Here is a 20,887-nt window from a genome sequence, read left to right as displayed (position 1 = left end):
ACAGGGAGTGCTACAGATTTTTGTGTGTACCCCAAGTATTTGCTTACATAATGTGTAGTTTTCCATGTGGAAACATGCTTGACAAGCATTCGTCAAAAAGATGTGTTAAATTGGAAGAATCATATGGTTTGATTTGGTAAGGTAAACATACCTCCACCACATAAATTGATTTCAGCATTTTCAAAGTATCATACAGTTTGGACATAGTATTTACATTGGTGTTAGTGTATTTAGATGTTCTTCACAAAGTAGTTGTAGTATGCAGTGTTTTGTTTACTTGTTTGACGGGCGCATTGATGGAGTCTCCCTTCGGACCGATGGATGAGTAGGCAGGCAGGGTTATCTGTCGGTGTGTGTCCTCATATGGGAGAAGAGGCTGATTCTGGATGCGCAGCACTTCCCACAGGTGTTGCAAGGGAAAATGTCTCCAGAAGTTGAGCCCTGCCTCCTTTGCTTACGCTTCTCCTTAATGGCCCGCGTTCTCTTGTTTTCAAACGTCTTTCTGCCACAAGAGCACAGCATCCTCCAGCGAGAGCGGTCAAGGGCATCAGTTTCCCAGGAAGCGATGTTACATCACAGGCTTTGAGGTTTGTCTTCAAGGTGTCCTTGAAGCGCTTGCATGGTCTTCCAAGTTCGCAGTGGCCTTCCTTCAGTTGGCCATACAATAGCATCTTTGGGATCCTGCTGTCTGTCATGCGGATAACATGTCCTTCCAGCATAGCTGGCACTGGATCATCAGCAGGCTTTTGATGCTGGGCAGGCCGCTCCTCTCTAGGACCTGGAGGTTGGAGACCCTGTCTTGCCACTTTATGCTGACGATCTTTCGTAGGCATCTCTGGTGAAACTGCTCAAGTTGTTGAATGTGACGGCGATACGTCGTCCATGTTTCACAGCAGTACAACAAGGTGGTCAGCACAACAGCTCTGTAGGTTTTCATCTTGGTGCTGAGCCTGATGCCTTTGTTGCATAGGGTGCTGCCCAGGTAGCAAAACTTGTCGACTGACTTGATCTCTGTGTCATCGATCTTAATTGCAGGTGGGGGGGAGGCACTGGCGTTCTGTGAGCTAGCTGGTTGGTACATGGACTCGGTCTTGCTGAGGCTGATGGTGAGTCCAAAGCATTTGCATGAGGCTGAGAACCTGTCCATAATGAACTGCATGTCCTCATGGGTGTGTGCAGCAAGCGTGCTGTCATCAGTGAAGAGGAACTCTCTCAACAGTGCCTCAAACACCCTGGACCTAGTGTGGAGTCGCCGCAAGTTGAAAAGTTTGCCATCTGTGTGAAACTGAATGTAGATGGCCCAGTCAGTCTTGGAAGGCGTCAATCAGCATGGCAGAGAAGAGAATGGAGAACAGTGTGGGTGCCAGGATGCAGCCCTGCTTCACTCCATTTACCACAGGGAATGTATCCGACATGTCAGTATTTTCCTGTATTCTCGCATGCATGCCATCTTGGAATGAGGCTCTCTGGGCAGCCAGACTTTAGGAGGATCTTGCACAGATCAGGGTGGTTCACTGTGTCAAAGGCATTAGTCAGATGTACCAAGATCATGTGGAGCTCCTTGTTCTGCTCACGGCACTTCTCTTGCATACGGCAGACACCATGTTACATGTTCCCCTGCTTGAGTGGAAACCGCACTGTGCTTCAGAGATGACTGTGTTGGAGACATGGTCAATCAGTCTGTTCAGTATGATGTGGGCGAAGATCTTGCCGGCGATGCAGAGGAGATTCCACGGTGGTTATCGCAGGATGTTTTGTCTCCCTTCTGTTTGTAAATGTGGACAATTGAAGCATCTTTGAAATCCTGGGGGACCTCCCCTCTATCCCAGATAGACTGGAACAGGGTGGTCAGCTTTTCTGTCAGCACCTCGCCTCCATACTTGTAGATGTCGGCCTGGATTCCATCCGCTTCTGGTGCTTTTCCTGACATTGTCAGCTTCAGGGCCTTCCGGGTCTCGGCTTTGGTGGGAGGGGCAGCTAGCGAGTCATTGACTGGTAGCTGTGGGAGGGTTGCAATTTCATCGTCAGCTACGGATTAGTCTCTGTTGAGGAGGGTGTTGAAGTGCACTGCCCAGCAGGCAAGGATGTCTTTCTTCTCTTTCAGGAGGGTGGTCTGGTCCAAGGCTTGGACAGGGGTTGATCCTGTGACTCTCAGCCCATACACAGCTCAGAGACCATCATAGAAGATCTTCGTGTCGTGAGCATCAGCAGCGGACTGAAGTTCTTTGGACTTTCTCTCCCACCATCTCACACAGTCTCTTCTGTACGAGTTGCTTGGTTTGTATTAGCCAAGTGGTTAAAGCGTTGGACTTTCAGTCTGAGGGTTCCGGGTTCAAATCAAGCGTGACGGTGACGGCGCCTGGTGGGTGAAGGGTGGAGATTTTTACGATCTCCCAGGTCAACGTATGTGCAGACCTGCTAGTGCCTGAACCCCCTTATGTGTATACACAAGCAGAAGATCAAGTACGCACGTTAAAGATCCTGTAATCCATGTCAGCGTTTGGTGGGTTATAGAAACAAGAACATACCCAGCATACACACCTCTGAAGGCAGAGTATGGATGCATACATGGCGGGGTAAAAACGGTCATACACTTAAAAGCCCACTCGTGTACATATGAGTGAACGTGGGAGTTGCAGCCCACGAATGCAGAAGAAGAAGAAGAAGTTTACTTGTTTAGTTAAGTGTTCCTGTATTTCAACAAACTTCCTTCCACTTATGTGGAATATAACTCATATTTATATCATTCTGTTGTTTGTATTATATCACCCCCACAGTAAAAAGTATGTTGGTATTTTTTGGTCTGATTTTGTGAATATTACCATTTTTGTTTTTTTCTCTCCTGATGTTTAATTAAGTGTCAATATTTGTTCAAATCATTTAATTTCCATCATAATGCAGTTCATGTTAAAAGATAGAATAACTGGACCGTCAGCATATAATAAACATGCGGTGTGAAACACTGAATTTTTTAGAGACTCATTATTTTCCAAATGTTTTACAATGTCATTAAAAAAAAAATTAAGTTGTACTTAGTGTACTACCCTGGTAAACTCCCTTCCATACAGTTACTTCTTTGCTGAGACCTTAGTGTGAATTGGTTGGAATTTTAGAATTAACATACATATCTTTAATCATATCATGTGCATGTTGCAGAAGGGACCTTGGTTTATTATCTCAGAATCAAACAAAAGATGAGTAACTAGACCACCAGTCAAGGTCTGGACAAGTGAATGGAAATGAAAATAGCTGGTCCCAGCTGGAATCCAGTTTGAGACTCTCACTTCACAGGCACTCTTCCATGGGATAACCGCTAATGACAAACATTTAAACTAGCACATCAAGCTTATCGTGGATGACGGAGTGCCTAAGTACAATGTGGAGAGGTGACTTGTGCTAAAGTAACTGCAGTGAGCATAAGAAGAGCATATGCATGGATCACACTCTGACATCATGAAACTGAAACAGAAACAGAAACTAGTCTTTTGAATGAGATGATAAACCAGTGCTCCATTTGCAGAATGCATTCACATACACACAGGGGAAAAGAACCTACAGCAGTTAAGTCATGTTGAGTCTGGAACAAAGATGTTTGTGTTATCTTAATTGCAATGTTTGGTGTGTTTTCTCCTTAGATTGTTTAATGCAGGCATATGCTGATGTACTATGCAACATTAGGATTACTAGTTGTGATAGCAAAAAGAGAAGTCAGGAAAAATAAGAAAAGGAAACAGAAATTTGTAAATATTGTAAATTGTTGAAACTGATTTTCAGTTTGAGAGGAAGATAGTTGTGATGACATTCATTGGAAGGTGGACATGTGGAAAGTGTTTCTGCTGATTTAGAGTAATCTTTGGTTCTTTTGTCTGTTTGTACTGCCTAGAGACTTCTGCTATGCCCTAGTGTTGGGAAGTCTCGACATCTATAACTGTGTGGACTCGTGCTGGAGTTTTGTTTCTTTGTCATCAACAGACTTTCTTTGTCTTATGCTTCGTAGTTCACAGAACTGTATGCATGCATTGTGATTGTTGGGACTTCCATTTGGATTTCTTAAAACTGGTTTTGTGGTGTTGCACTTTCTGTGACATTGACCACCTGGACAGGAATGGACGGCTCATTAAATGACATTAACTCATTGAGCTCTACACCTGAGCATTGCTCTGGTATATTTTTTTTGGTCTCGTTAAAATAGTTTTTATATTCCTAAATATGTAGGAGGTATATGTATTATAATTATGAATTGTGCTCCTTGTGACATTGACCAGCTGGACAGTAATGGACGACCTGTGAAATGACATTAAGTATCAGTATTCAAATTATATTACTTTGATTAAAGAAAATATGATGTTTCAAAATCTCAAGTAATTATTGTCTTTCTAAATCTAAAATTTTTGGTGTGAAGTGATGCAGGAGTGAAAGGGCTGGGTATGAACATGACCTTCTGTAAATCAAACCATAATAAGTCAATTGTTCTTTACAGTCATCCACATGAGGAAATAGCTGTACATAGCAAGCTGTGAGATCTGCACATAATGTACTTTTCTGCAGAGGACTCTGATATATGCACTTTTTGGAGGTTGATGACCCTTCTTCAGCCATTGCTCTGTTCTTCATAAAAGATGGAGACAGACATTTTCAGTGTCTCTTTCCTTCAGGTCTTGATGTCCACTCCTTGGAGTATCCTGTGTGGAAAGATTATAAGACTGGCCAGTGGCTGATGCAAAATATTTTTTGTTTCTCTTTTGCTGCTGTGTTGAAACAGATTTTTTTCAAAACAGTACAAGTGAACTTACTTAAAAAAGATTGAGTAAAGATGACCAGTGCTTTTTTATGTAATACATGTATTTTACAAGCAGGAGAGCATTAGATACTGTTAGCTGGTGAACTTTAAGTGACAACAAATACTATCATTTTAGCTTTCTATGAAATGTGTTTATATTTTCTTGTCACCAGGGCCAGGTGCTGGCAAAAAGAAAGGCAAACTGGGGAAAGATGATCTGACAAAAAAGAAGAAAGACAAAAAGGAGACTGGTGGGAAGGTATTGTATACTGCTGTCAGTAGCTTGGTTGACAGGATAGGGTACATCATTGGTTTATCAGCATAAAGGGTGCTCATTTGCATTCCTTGCTCACTAATAGTGGCCATACAATATGCACACATTTTACATTGACCATAAGATAAACCTGTGTATGTATACTGTAAACTTGTATGCTGACTGAGATATGAGTATTGCCACGATACAGAAATTAGCTGACAGCTGTATTTTGATGGGTGTAGAAAGATGTTTTGTATTTTAACAATAACATACATTCTTAATGTGTTTCTTAGTTGGTTTGTGTTAATATAATTTCCTTTTTATCTTATCGGTTATTGAAAAGTTCATAAGGACTATTCACAAATAACATTTGACAGATCTTTTTAGATTATCTTCTGGTATTGTATATCAGAATCCAAGCATCAGTGTTTTTGTGTCCATGTGAACAAGAAAAAGAACGGCAAGAAATCAGCGACTGGTGAGACTGAGGTTGCCAGTGAGGTCCATTTCAGTGAGATGTTGGTTTTGCCAGAAGGAACGCAGGCACAACCAGAGGGAGTGCTGGTGCCTTCTCCAGAGAGAATGCAGGTACCTCTGTCAGAGGGAATGCAGATATCTCTACCAGAGGGAATGCAAGTACCACTATCAGAGGAGATGCAGCAGGCTTTTCTCAGTCAGATGATTCCCACAGAAATGAATGACATAAATGCCTGTGAGGTGTCCTCAGGAGACATTTTTGGTCTGAACTTCGCTGAGCTGTTTCCGGATGGAATGGACATGAACACATTGATGTCTTATCAGACCACTGACACTCAGTTACCTGGAAACCAGATAGACCTAAATGCAACTGCTCCACCAGAGGTGGGTGCCACTGAATTGCCCCAGGAACAGGCTAGTGTCACAGGGAAAGTAGAAGCAGCACTAGCACATCAGTGTGAAGCAGGGGACAGTAACTTGGTTCTCGTGGATTCATCACTGATGGCTGAAACAAGTTCAAGTTCCAAGCCAGCAAGAGAAGAACAGGAGAGTGAGAAAGGCATTGGGGTGACATATGGGATGGCTGAAGCTGACAGAACTGTTGAAGAGGAACACGAGGCAGCTGGTAACAAGAACAAAGGGAAGAAGAAAAAACAGGCAGGCAGTGGAGAGGTAATGGACAAGCAGTGCAGCTTGTGCTTGGAAGTGGATATTAGCACAAGTATTAGACATGGGTAGAAGGAATTTATTAATATACATATTGCACCACTATGTTTGCTGTTTCTGTTGGTATCATCAACAGGTATTGCACTAAAGCTTTTGTTGTTCTGCGTGGCACAAGATGCACATGCTATTTTCCAACATAATGAGTGGGTTTGAGTACTTTTATACTTCATGGTTTTGGGGCCATTTCAGTTTTTGTAATAACCCTTAATTGTTTGCATGCTTGTGTGTATCTGTGCGTGTCTGTCTGATTTCAACATTGATGATTTTCAGCAATCACATTTATTATGGGAACTGGGCTTGGCAAAGATGGACAATAATGAAAGTAGACAAGAGAAATACTTCAGATTTGTGGCCTTTTAAGTCTTTGTAATAACCCTTTATTGTCTGTATGCCTGTGTGTATATGTGTGTCTGATCTACTTCCATCATGACTTTTTTTTTAATTAAAGTCAACTCATTCCTGTCATCTGGTCAGAAAACAGACTGTGAAAGAGCTTTCTAATTTGCTCACGACACAAATGTAATATTGAGAGCTTTGCCAATGACAGTTGAATGAGTTGTGGAAATGGCTTTTCACTGATGAATATCAGTCAACTAACCATAATCTCCACAAGTTAAGTTTGTGTTCCATTTTCAGTAACACAAAGCCAAACCATAGCATTTGGTTCCTTCAAAATACATTTTGACAGAATGCAGAAATTAAACAGAGAATAAGAGTGGATGTCTTGTTTTATTCATCAAGTCATATCCATTGGTATTATAATACAATGGTGATGACTTTCATTTATTGTTTTGAGATATTGATCCTAAGACAGTTATTTTCTTCAGAAAATAGCTTTATATTACCACAAGCATGCAAATACTTATCCCACAGTAGCTTTAACCCTTGTTTTGGATTTAACTCTGATGTGTTTCTGGAACATTTACACCAAGTGATAGAAATGCTTGTTCCATACTTTATTCTTCAGATCACAAATATATACCAACCAATTTATGTTTTAAATGCAATTGTTTGCCTGTGAGAATCACATTGGCTAGGGTTTAGCATTTTGGATGGGACTGGATGTAAATAATCTATTTCCATCTCAGTTAACACTTTGGCCGCTGTGGTTGCATTTTGGCACCCGCTAGGGAGGCAGCCATGGTCGCCGAAATGCTATCAAAAGAGGGTAGGTCATTCACAAACCAATCACTCTTATTTTGGGGAGGTTTGAAAGGCCATATTTTGTGCATTTGACCAGGGGAATCCCCTTCTATCGATTGACGCCATCTTTTCAGTGCTGCTGCAAGTTTTTGAGTGATTTTATTATAGTTTTATCCGCATCTTCGATCTTCTCATTTTCCAAAATGGCTGCATCGACGAGCAGACAACGTTACTTCACTACTGAGCATGTTATAGAGCAACTGAGACTGCAGCCAGGCCAGCAGAATGAAGATTCGGGCGAAAAATACCCATATGATGATGAAGTTTCATTGTTTGAGGGGGAGGAGTGATAGTGATGGTGACTGAGCACCGAGCCAAGTACCAAGTCGCGAGCGTACGGGGCGTGGTCAGACGAGTGGAGCACGTGTTCCTGCTATGGCCACCACATCGGCAGCTGTGAGTGACAGTCATAGTGAAGGGGAAGAGTGTGTTACTCAATTGGCAGTGTCTGTGTCATGTCGGAGACCAACAACACAGCGTGGCCGTGGTTGTGGGTCAAGCTCAGGTACACGCCAACGACCAGGAGCAAGGGGGCGTGGTAGATCAGCTGTGCCAAGCCCTGATTTGTTTCAGTGGGAGTTGTACCATATGGATGATCCGTACTGTCCTGCAGAATGGCTTCCAAATTTTACAAAGAAAACTGGTAAGAGCTGTGTGTGTGGTGTGGTGTGGTTGTGTGTGTGTGTGTGTGTGTGTGTGTGTGTGTGTGTGTGTGCTCTCACATGTGTGTCACTGGAGTGTGTGTGACTAAGATTAGGTTGCACTTATTTTTTATACAGACATATCAGAGGTGCACTGTTCATACACTAGTAGCAAATATAAAATTATTATGTGTACATTGTAACAGACAAGTGTAGGACATTGAAAAGCAAGAACAGTATGTTAATTTACCACAAAAATATTTCATGTCAGCCTTTTTTTTTCTTGTGAAGAAGATTATGGAGATACACTGCGTAAAACAATGCCTGTGTAAAAATCTATGTTTTTGCTATTTGTACACTTGTTTATGACAATATGAGTATGTTATCTTTTATTTGCAGTATTTATTATTAGCTGATAATAAATCAGCTGTTATATAATTATTACTGATTGTATTTTACTTCTTTTGTGCTCATGTGTTTCAGGTGTCCTTGTCAACACTGACAACTTCCGTCTAGTGGACTTCTTTATGCTGTTCTTTCCAGAATCAGCATTCCAACTCATGGCTGACCAGTCTAACTTGTATGCAGAGGAGCTGCTGTCAGGCATCACTGAACTCAGTCAACATTCAAGGTTGAATGCTGCCAAAGATGTCACTGTTCCTGAGATGAAGGCATACACAGCTCTTCAGATTGCGATGGGGCTGTGTGATAAGTCTGAAATTGAAGACTATTGGCGGATATACTGGCTGCTCAACCTGCCATTTGGATCAATAATGTCCAGGAACAGGTATGAGCTGATAAGCAGGTTCCTCCACTTCAGTGATAATTCCAGGCAGGTACAACGGGGTGAGGAGGGGTATGACCCACTCTTCAAAATCAGACCTCTCCTCAACATTGTGGATCCACTCTACAGCCAGGTCTGCAGCCCAGAACAACAGCTCTCCATAGATGAGAGCATGATCAAATTCAAAGGACGTATCTTCTTTCGACAATATTTACCTCTGAAGCCAATTTGATTCGGTATCAAGCAATTCTGCTTGTCAGAGGCAAAATCTGGATACGCCTTGAAATTTTTGATATACACAGGAAAGGAGACATTCTCCAGTCTTCAGATAGCTGGAGACTTTAGTGTCACAGAGCAGGTTGTTCTCTAACTAGTGAAGGAACTGAAGGACAGCAGCCACATCATCTTCACTGACTCCTTCTACACCTCGCCCAACCTTGTCCATGAACTTCAGCGACTTGGGATAGGTCACTGTGGGACAGTACGCCCTGGAAGAAAGAACATGCCTCCTGCCTTGCTGCCAAACAACAGTTGACTGAGAAAGGGTGATGACCCAATCTTCCTGAAGTCAGTGACCAGCATTGTTGCGTGTGGGTGGCATGACACTAAATATGTCGCCTTTTTGTCTTCAGTACATTCTGACAACACCATCGACAAGAGGATGAAGTCAGGAAAACACCAGGGTGGCTTCAAAACCATTGAAAAACCCATGGTGGCTGAGGACGACAACCAGTACATGGCTGATGTTGACCTCACTGACCAGCCGCTGGGGACATATGCCTACCCACACAAGGTATCAAAATGGTACCACGCTGTTTACCACCGTGTGCAGGAAGTGGCACTCACAAATGGCTACATCATCCACAAGAAAGTGACCAGAGGGAGTGTCCTTCCTGCACGACAGTTCAGGGAACAGGTGATTGATGGTCTGCTGGAGGGCTTTGTTCCCACCAGCAGAATCAGACATCAAACAGACACACCAAAACCAGGACGACTGACAGAGCGACACTTCATGCAGGAGCGGACCGACAGCCAGCGACCAGAATGCATCGTGTGCAGTGACCGCAGAACCCCTGAATGGAAGAGGACACAGACCCGTTCTGAATGCAAGCAGTGCAACAAACCCATGTGTCCCTCTCTGTGTTTTGAATTATACCACACTGTGGAGGACTACAGGAAAGCAGCAGCAACAAAAATTCACGGTCTCCAACAGTGAACAGTTTAGACGTGTACATATTTGTATATATTTTACCTCCATTCATTTATTTTCTGACTTTAGTAGTATTTAATTTTCATCAGATAGTTGTACAGTGTACATATAGTTCCACCACAGTAAGATATTTTAAGTGAGGACACTGTGAAACCTTCAAGTGAAGTGACAGAAATCATCATTTTTCTACAAAATCGCAAGTTCATTTTGTGCGTTTCCCATGGATTATATTCTGGATTACACCATTACATGGGAAATATAGCTGTGCTGGACTTCAGTTGGTGAGTTTGCTTTGTTTTCAACCGCATTGCAGTGATGTATATGTTGTACCTGTCTTTGTTTATGTCTGTAATGTGTTGAAGTGCAAAATTTGTATTGAAAAACAAACAAAACATAATAATTAACACAAAAATCAAAATATTTCACTTGTACTAACATCATTTATTGCTCCAAAAAACAATTCATCATTCCTCTTACTTTAAAAAAAACAAACAAACAGGAAGTCATTTGGTTCAAAAACGAAAAAGTTATAGTAATTTGAAATCGGTAGGTGTAATTTCTTGCTCTTTCTTGAAAATCAGCTGGCACCAGGGAGTGTTGCACTCCAGACTCGCTGGCGGTAAAAGGGTTAAATCCAGAGCATACTAGAAGATGATTGTTCGCATGATCGTGGTAATTTAAATGGCATGCTTAGTATGCTTAAGTCAAGAATATTTAGAGAGGTTAATGTACATGAGTTTTTTGTATTATTCATAATTTGTCAAGGTCAGGTCAGAGGTTGTCCTCCGCTACTGGTAATAATAATGATAACAGTGATAAAAATGCAGACTTATATAGCACATTAACCCCATCTCAGATGGGGCTCACCGCACTTTACAATAGAATATACAAATTTAAGATGAAGTGACGTAAAATATGTACAAAGTCAAGACAGTGTCCCATGACATTAGTTGAAATGTACATATGTAAGACTAAGTGACATAAAAATCTGCAAATCAACACAGGCACCATCACAGTCTCAAATCACAAAAGCACAAATCTTAGCAAAGCAAAGCATATCACATCCACCATAGTAAAAAATAAACACCAAGGAACCAGGCATCACGAAAAACAGACCAGGAATAAAATCACAGCAAGCATATGCAGATGAAAACGTTTCAGTGAGAAAAGTACAATTTGAAAAGATATGTTTTCAGTATTATCTTGAATGCAGGTGTTGGGGTGTTACGGAGGTAACCATGTAACCCAGTACTACCTGCTGTATGTGGGGAGTAAAATCTGATCTGGAGAGAGATGGGCTCTGCCAGATTTTTCTTGCCCGAGACATGCTATATAAAGAACACATATGAAGAGACCAGAATATCAGTCGCTGAACAAGTGTGAAGCTCCAATATGCACTGGTTCTCTGTTTTCTTGTATGCATGTGAGTCCTGGACTCTGACAGCAGAGCTTCAGAGAAGGATCTAAGCAGTGGAAATGAGATGCTTCAGGATACTCCTTGGCATCTCTTACAAAAAGACCACAAATGAAGAAGTAAGAAAAAGTCAGGCAGCACGTTGGTCAGTATGTAGACCAGACCATGGTGAAAAAAAAGGAAAATGAGACCGTATGGCTACGTGACAAGATCTGACGGCCTCTTCAAGATCACTCTTGAGGGAACAGTGCAGGGGGAATAGAAGACCAGGCAGACAATGAAAGAAGTGGGCAAACAACATCACTGAGTGGACAGAAAGGAGCTTTGTTCAAATTCAGGCCCAGTTGTTTTCTTGCAAAATCTAGTGAAGGTGGATTTTACTGACCAGCCAGCTGCCTTCATGATTGTAGCAGCTGGTACACCATTGCAGCAGCTGCTTTTGTGTTCCCTGAGCAAGTACTGTGTACACCAAAGTGAGAGGTATCACTCCCAGGCCTGATCAGTGTCTGATCCAGTTAGCCACAGTATCTTTTGTCACAGGCCAATGAGGTTTCTGATTGGTGATGGAAAGTCATTTTTCCTCTTTCCTTAAGTCTTGTTTTTCTCAGGTACTTTCTCAGCACCTGAGAGGTACTCTCTCAGTATTTGTCAGGTCAGAGATTCTCTTCTGCTGCTGGAAACCATGTGACTCTGTACCACCTGCCATATTTGGGGAGTATACGCAGTTGACCCAGCAAGAAAATCTGATCTGGAAAGGGAAGGGTTCCACTAGATTTGACTTGCCCAAGACCAGCTGCATGAAAGAGAAGATAACACAAACCATACTGCATCAGTTCTAGCCTGGATTGACAATGACCACACCATTTGTCGACCTCCACCAAGGCGAACACAAAAAAATGTTCAGCTGGGGGAAAACCACAGAATATATTTGGAAGGAATATCATCATATTCACCACCTGGAACAATTATGAGCACTCAAGCAGGTTGGAAAACTGAAAGAATTGACCCATGAGATGGACAGATACACCTGGCACATTGTCAGCCTCTGTGAAGTTAGACTGAAAAACAATGGAGAAGTACAAAGAAATCATGTCCTGTATTATAGTGGATATGAAGACAAACATATGCATGGAGTGTGATTTTGGTCATCAAAGACGGAAAGAATGGTGCCCTGTTTCTAACAGGATCATGACCACTTTCAAGTGAAACATAGTAGTGCAGAGATATGCCTCCACATTAGACTGTGATTATAACTAGATTGAAGAATTCTACATCCGGCTTCATTTAGTCATCAGTAAGTTTGACAAGAAAGACGTCCTTATTGTTGAGGATGACTGGAATACTAAGTTTGGTTTAGATGCCCAAGAAGACTGGAGGAATTTCTGCAGTCACTGTAACAAAAAATAACAATGATTGGGGACTAAGCTTGCCAGAATTTGCCAGTGATAAAGATTTGATTCTGGCTATCACTCTTGATGAGCATAAAGCATCCTGACAGTAGACACGGCACTCCCCAAACCATCAGTTTCATGGCCAGATAGACAATCATTATCTTATGAAGAACAGGAACAGGTTTGGCATCAACAGGGCTGAAGCGTAGACTATTTTGTGAGGAATTGGAACAGGTCTGGCATCAGTAGGGCTAAAAACAAGGACGTTTCCAGGTGCTGATATTGGCAGTGACCTTGACCATATAATGATGAACTTTGAAGTATGGTTGAGGAAAAACAAGAGAGGGAAAAATTCAATCTTTTTAAACTGAAAGATCCTGACTTCACTGAACAATTCCAAACATTCATAGGAGGAAAAATTGCCCCACTACTTCTGCTTAAAGAAGACCTTGAAGTCCTCATAAACATTTTAAACCAAGTGATGACCAAAATAACAACAGAGGTCCTTGGGATAAACCAGTGGAAATCCAAGCCATGGATCACAAGCAATACCTTGGAGGAGCCCAAAACCACAAAAGAAAACTGAGTAAGAAAAGAAGTACAGTGCTGTAAACAAGTAGATCAGTCCGGAAATGAAGAGTGCAAAAGAAAGGTTTATTGAACAACAGTACGAAGACTTTGAGAAAACTTGACAACTGTGATATTTTACGGATGGTCGGACAGTGTTTTGCTTACAATGAGAGAAAGAACAGGTTATATCATTTGGAATGTGGGTTTATATATATTTTTTAATCAATAAAAGAAAGGGCAAAATGAATAATAATGATTATATATATTGATAACTACAGATACTTCCCACACTCATCTGATCTCTTCAACAAAAGATGACAATCAATCAAAATTTTAAACACATTTACTCATGACTGATTAACAAACAGTTACACACACACACACACACACACACACACACACACACACACAAACACAAACTCATCTTTAGATTATGTATATCAGTTAAGAAATCCTGATGAAGCTGTCGAATTTTGGATAAATACATTCTCTTCTGTATATAACAAACATGCACCATTTATTAGGAAAAGAGTTAGACAAGAAACAAAACCACCATGGATAACAAAAGAAATTGACTTTGAAATTCATTATAGAGATTATTTGAAGATGTATGGATCAAATGAACAATATAAGAAACAAAGAAATAAAGTAAACGCCATGAAACGTAAATCGAAATATAATTATTTTCAGAAAATGTTAGGAAATACAAAAGATTCTCGTCTAATTTGGAAAGCCATCAACAAGTTGAATAATAAACATGTGGGGAAAAGACAACAAAACATCACTGATGTAACAGCAGATCAGTTAAATAATCATTTTGCAACCATTGCTGAAAAAATTATACCAAGCGACAGGACCAGTGAAAATGACCTCAGTATTCTAAAACAGTATATTGACTCAAAGAAAATTCATGTTCCATTTAGTCTTCAACCAATGACTGTTTTTGATGTATGTCAAAGCCTATCACAACTAAAACAATCTGGCACACGAGATTTGGACGGGTTAGATGGACAGATATTAAAGCTTTCTTCCCCTGTTATTGTAGATACTCTGACATATCTTTATAATTTGTGTATAGATAAGAAATGTTTTCCTTCTAAATTCAAGCAGGCTAGAGTCATTCCACTGTACAAATCAGGTGATTCTTCTGATCCATCTAACTATAGGCCAATTTCTGTCTTGTCTGCTCTGTCTAAACCCATTGAAAAACATTTGCAAAAATGTTTATATTCTTATCTCTTTGACAACGACTTAATCCATGAAGACCAGTCTGGTTTCCGTAAAAATCATTCTTGTCATACAGCCCTCATACAACTCAGTGACAGTCTTCTACATAACATAAATGAAAATAAATTCACAGGTCTCCTTTTCATAGATTTTGAAAAAGCTTTTGATGTAATCAATCACTCCGTGTTACTACGTAAATTAGAAGCTTATAAATTACCACCAGAGTATATTCACCTTATACAATCTTTTCTTTCTGATAGGAAGCAGTTAATAGCAATAAATAATCAAACCTCAAATTTTACATCTATTAATCATGGAGTACCACAGGGATCCATCTTAGGACCAATTTTATTCTCCACTTATGTTAATGACTTGCCTTGTTATATGAAATCTAAATGTGAAATGTTTGCAGATGACACATCCTTACATTCAAGCAATTCAGACGCCAGTAAACTAACTAATGAACTCCAAGATGATATTCAGAAACTTAATGACTGGACACACTTGAATCACATGTCCTTGAATGCTCAGAAAACGAAGTGCATGTATGTATGTGCACGACAAAAAAGACAAAAAATGAAACATAACTTCAAACCACTATTCCTAGGCGTCAATAAAATTGAAGAGGTAGATTCACATAAAATTCTGGGTGTCATTATTGATAAAGATCTATCTTGGACTGATCATACGAAGTGCTTAAGTAAACGTCTCTCAAATAGAATACTTCAACTAACAAAAATAAAAAAGATCCTTAATGTTCATTCACAAAAGCTCTTTTTCTGTGCACATATTCTGCCAGTAATCGATTATGCATCAACTTTATGGGACAGCTGTAGCCTCACAAACTTGAAGTTTATTCACCGTATGTATAAAAGAGCACTGAAAATAGTATTGTTGAAACCGAACTCTCTGACCCCAATGGACTATAAACAACTTAATATATTATCCTTTCACAACAGGCTGTACTTCAACAAAGCTGTTTGCATGCATAATGTTATGTATGGAAATGCTCCAAAAAAGATTGCAGACACATTTAAAACTAATGAACACAGACACAACCACATGCTCTGCATACCCAGACCAAGAAACAACCTTTACAAATCCAGCTTTCTGTATTCTGGTGGAAAATTATGGAATAATCTCCCACTCACTCTGAAAAGTATCGTAAATAAAAACGTGTTTAAGAAAAATCTGAAGAATCACCTCATTGAAAATAATTAACAATAATACAAATTTTGACCTGTTAGTCTAATATTCCTATTAATTGTGAAATGTTTTGTATATGTTTGTGTTGGCAAGGATTTTGCACTAATTGGGGGAACATGTGCATGTGGGTGGGATGGGCATGGTGTAATTGTGTCCGAGAATTTGTATTCAGTGGTGTGTGTGTGTGTGTGTGTGTGCGTGTGTGTGTGTGTGTGTGTGTGTGTGCGTGTGTGTGAAATGGAAATGCAATTTTGTATTTCTTTATCACAGTATTCTTGTATATATATATATATGCATTTTGTTGTTGTTGTTGCTCTTCTTCTGCTTGTTTCTCTCTCTCTCTCTCTCTCTCTCTCTCTCTCTCTCTCTCTCTCTCTCTCTCTCCCCTAAATTTTTTCTTCAATTTTTTTTTTTTTTTTTTTCTCATTTTTTTCATTTTTTCCCCTTCTCTTTAATTATTATTATTTTCATTGATGGCTTGATGTAAAAAAGCAATTGTTGCTTATTCAATTTACCATCATGAAATAAAATCTTGACTTGACTTGACACACACACACATATATATATGTATGTATGTGTGCGTGTGTGTATGTATGGGAAACTCTGCAAAGGTGGCAACCAATACAATCTGTGACAAAGGGGTTAAAGAAATATTTTAAAAAAGCGAATAAAATAAAATTTCTGGGGGGTTTCTGAAAGATGCATGTCTGTTTTATTTTTATGAAATGTATGATTGTATATGCACTGGCAGGCCTGATAATAGTGCATATACAATATGTCTGTAAGCATGCTGAGCAGCATAGACACCAAAAAAATACAAAAGATTTTACAACAATAAATATTATCAACAAAATAAGCTTTACTAGCGATGCATGAACATACTAAAAACAGACAAACAATGGTAAAGATACAAATTTGAAGTAACAAAGTCAAAGATTAGATTTGGAACTTCACATTTTCTTGTTACATTATGCATGAAGTTTGCATTTGTGTACAAAGCAGCTTGTTATCATAAAACTCGCTCTGTTACAAGTCATACACTGTTTGATTACAGAAAGTAAACAAACACTATTTTTAGATAACCCTTAGAAGAGTACTCTGGGCCAAAATGGAAAAAAACCAACGTTGGGCACACACTCAACACAATCCAGTAACTTAACTCCAAAGCAAATCATGCAGTACTCACTCTGGGTGCTGTTTGAGAGAGATTCCATGCTTCAGATGGAGTCCATCAGGGCTGCTTTCTGTCTTCCACACTTTTCAATATACTTCTGGAACGCACCATGACTGGCACACTTGACGATCTTGTCAGCCCAGTTAGCATTGGAGGAAGAAATCTCTTGAACCATCTCTTCACAGATGACACTGATGGCCTGACTGGCAGTGAGCAAGAACTTACCAAGCTTTTTAAAAGATTGGATGAAAGATTGACAAGATATAGCATGGAAATTAGTGCTGAAAATAGCATGTTGATAGCGAGCTACGACGCTACCATCACTGCTGCTGTATCTATCCATGGACTAATGCTAGGAACTGTTCAACTGTTCACTTACCCAGGATCTATTATTAGTAATAAAGGATCCAAACCTGAAATCCTCTTAAGGGTAGCAGAGACAACATCAGCACTGTCTAGACTAAAACCTGTATGGGAGGACATCATCATCCCCATGTAACAAAGGATCACTCTCCTGTGTGCACTGGTTTATTCTATATTCCTGTATGTGTGTGAGATATGGACCCTCAATGTGGATTTGAACAGAAGAATTCACTAATGAGGTGTTAAAACAAGATATTAAGGAGCAGATCTGTACACTGATCATATCACCGTGAACAAGTGTACCAAATCATTATTGGACCATATGAAGATGATCTGATATCAGTCAAGAAAACTATGTTGGCAAGATTAAATGGCCTTGCCAAAACAATCCTCCAAGGTACTGTTGAGGGAGGGAGATAGAAGAGAGGACAGAAAAAACATTGGATGACATTGCAGAATGGACTGGAAACCCATTTGCAGATACCCAGGCTTTGACTGGGAGTTTGAGGCACATCTGATAGACCTGAAGGAATGTGGTGAACAGTTCTGTGAGGTACCCCAATTCTTATTATTCTTGTTTGCCTCTTCACAGTGTCAGACCAGCCGAGCTAATGAATGACATTGTCCTTTCCAAGTCCTGTCTGGAGCCATGGAGCTTGTTGTGTGATATGGTTGGTGTTGGCCACACAATGTCTCTGAGCCCCATCAGGAGGGGACAGATGTAGTGAATGGGTTCTTGTGTTTTGTATTTGAGACCACAAGAGGAGGTGGGAGATTGTGCCAGTTACATCTTACTGAATAGGTGGGCATTGAGACAGCTGCGGCCAGTTTGTAATCTCATGATTACCACCTGCTGCCAGCATTCAAGGTGATATGCATCCCTCATGGTTCTAAGTCTTCTTTTCTGCAAAGCTGACACTGTTTTCTGGTTGACTTCCTCTAGCTTCGAGTATGGTGAGCTGATCTGCTGCCTCATTGCCTGGAATTCCACAATGGATTGGCACCCATTGCAGGACTGCTCGTCTTCTCTTGGCAAGTTTGTCTCTTGCAAGAGCCTCCATAACAGGCAGTGCATCAGACTCTTCACTCGCTTTAGCGAGTATGGCATTCACTTCATCATTGTTGACATATCTGGAAAGTGTGCATATGTCAAGGTATGTGAATCTGCCCAAGGCATTTAGTTGTTGCCTGTTGATGATGATGGTGGGTTCAGTGCATGGCTTGCCTGGAGCTGGCTGATGCATAACTTCATTTTTGTATGTGCTGATCATGAGGCTGAAGTTGTGCAGGCCTCAGAGAACTTGTCAACCCAGTGTTGCATGTCAGCTTTCAGGCAGCATTTAGGGCAAAGTCATCAACAAATAGGAAATTGCATACACACACACACACACACACACACACACACACACACACACACACACACACACACACACACACACACGAGAGAGAGAGAGAGAGAGAGAGAGAGAGAAAATGTCTTTGGGTCAGCCTTATAACCCTTTGCTTCTCGTTTGCATCCAGAATGAAAATTGAATAATTAATTTCACTCAGTTTCTTTGTTTATGTAGACAGATCCCAGTTAGCTTATTTGAATTACTGGTGAAATAGGTGGATGATGTGTGCCTTGTCTAACCATTGGCTATGGGGATCTGCAGTTTCATGTGTGTGTTTGAGGGCTATTGGCATGCTGCTTTCAGTTGGGGCCATTGTTGAAAGCAGAGCAGAGTTTGGGAACTCCTGCCCTGCACCGCACCAGCACAATGAGCAGCTTCAAGTCCTCTGAGTCCTTGGGGGCACTGCGAGGCTCTGTAGGGGGCAGTCAGCAGGTGCACAGCTATGTTTGCTCTGTGTTTGTTGAATTTATTTTGTGTCTCTTTTGTGTTTCACTGTCAGTATAAAGGTTAAAAAAAAAATTTTGTTTTAAGGTACATTTACAGGACATTTTCTGAAAATTCAGAAGCTTAGGTCACATATCTAAGTTCAAGGAAAATCAATAAGATTTTGGAAATCTGTGGGACAGAGTGAACAATTATGTTGTTGCTTTTCAGACACTCAATCATTTAAAAAAAAAAATCTGTATTAACTTTACAGACAAGTCTTACAGAACTGACAGTAATCAAACACACTTTTTTCAGATTGATATAATTTAACTTTATTAGAGTTTGAATGGAAACTTAAAAGAACTTCATTTTAGTGGTTTGATTAGTTGATATGAATTGGACTTTACATTTTTAAAGGCTGCTTTGTTCTGGTTTGTGACTAGAGAAGTATTGATTTACATGCCTTCCACAAGTCCAGAGCAGTCTGAAATGGAAAGTCCTGACTGTTTCCCCCTTCCAACTTAGGTGCAAGAGTCTATCCTCTGTGTCGGCTTATACACTGTCCTGGCAACATTTTTGGGTTTTTTTCTTTGGTGGCATTATTTTGGACAAGACTGTCTGGGTTAGTTCCCTTGAATGGGAAGTCCAAGTAAGTGTCCAAGTAAACACTTTCAGAATGGGCAGTAAGTATACATACTGACTTGAAATGATTTTATTGGTGCATGTAAGTGCGTAAAAGCATATATATCTTGGGAATAAACATTTGCTTCTGAGTCTGACCAGGCAAAAAAGTGGTCAGATGAGATGTCAGTTTGATTGAAAACATTTTGGTCATTTTCAAGAGCTGTCGGTCCAGCATCCAATGTTAGATGCTCAGATGAATCCCCGCATTTGATATTCTCACTATGATGATGATGGTAATGATGATGATTTTTTTTTCTTTCATACTCCATTTTTCAAGGTGTACTCTGTTTACACTATTTTGGCAACAATACAGTTTTTGGGTTATGCATGCTGTGTATGTTCATGTTTCCATAACCCACTGAACGCTGACTTGGATTACAGGATCTTTAATGTGCATTCATGGGGTTCAGGCACTAGCAGGTCTGCATTTATGTTGAACTGGTAGATGTTTTGTTCACCCTCAACCCAGGATTGGAATGCAGCACCCTAGGATTAGGAGACCAGTGCTCTATTACTCAGCCACTAGTTTTACCTGTTGTGACTGAGTGAGTATGTGTGTATTATAGTATGTATGAACAGCTCTGTATGTGTGCACATGCATATATTTGTGCATGTGTGACAAGAGAAGAAACAGAGGAGAAAATAAGACATATGATTTTTGTATGTAAAATATTTGTTGGTAAATGAGGAAGTAAGAAAGTGACATGTCTTTTTTTTAAAAAAAAGCTATAGAGATTATGATATCTTTGATCCGTCAGATGGGCTTCAGCCACAGATGTTCGATAGCGAAACAGTGATTGTGACAGGTGATGAGCAGTGTGACCACCACTGGATCCATGAAGTCACGGGCCAGTTTCAATGTGACCAGCAGCATGAGTCTGCCTATCTATGGTGAGGAGGAGGAGGAGGAAGAGGTAGGGAGACCATTCAGTCAGTGTAGTTACAAACAAAAATTGTCTGA

The 20,887-nt window shown here is 40.3% G+C and overlaps 1 protein-coding gene across 1 annotated transcript in view; it reads left to right on the top strand.

Moving 5' to 3' along the window:
• The window catches only part of LOC143283111 (uncharacterized), a 109,422-nt gene that overhangs the window by 12,099 nt on the left and 76,436 nt on the right, over positions 1-20,887 (top strand). Inside the window, exons 5-7 of the mRNA XM_076589224.1 lie at positions 4,954-5,039; positions 19,120-19,248; positions 20,733-20,840. Coding sequence (XP_076445339.1) covers positions 4,954-5,039; positions 19,120-19,248; positions 20,733-20,840 — 323 coding nt within the window. The remainder of the gene's footprint in view (positions 1-4,953; positions 5,040-19,119; positions 19,249-20,732; positions 20,841-20,887) is intronic.

The sequence above is a fragment of the Babylonia areolata genome, chromosome 6 (genome assembly GCF_041734735.1).
Source record: "Babylonia areolata isolate BAREFJ2019XMU chromosome 6, ASM4173473v1, whole genome shotgun sequence".
Lineage (NCBI taxonomy): Eukaryota > Metazoa > Mollusca > Gastropoda > Neogastropoda > Buccinidae > Babylonia > Babylonia areolata.
This window is presented reverse-complemented; position numbering and strand designations above follow the sequence as displayed.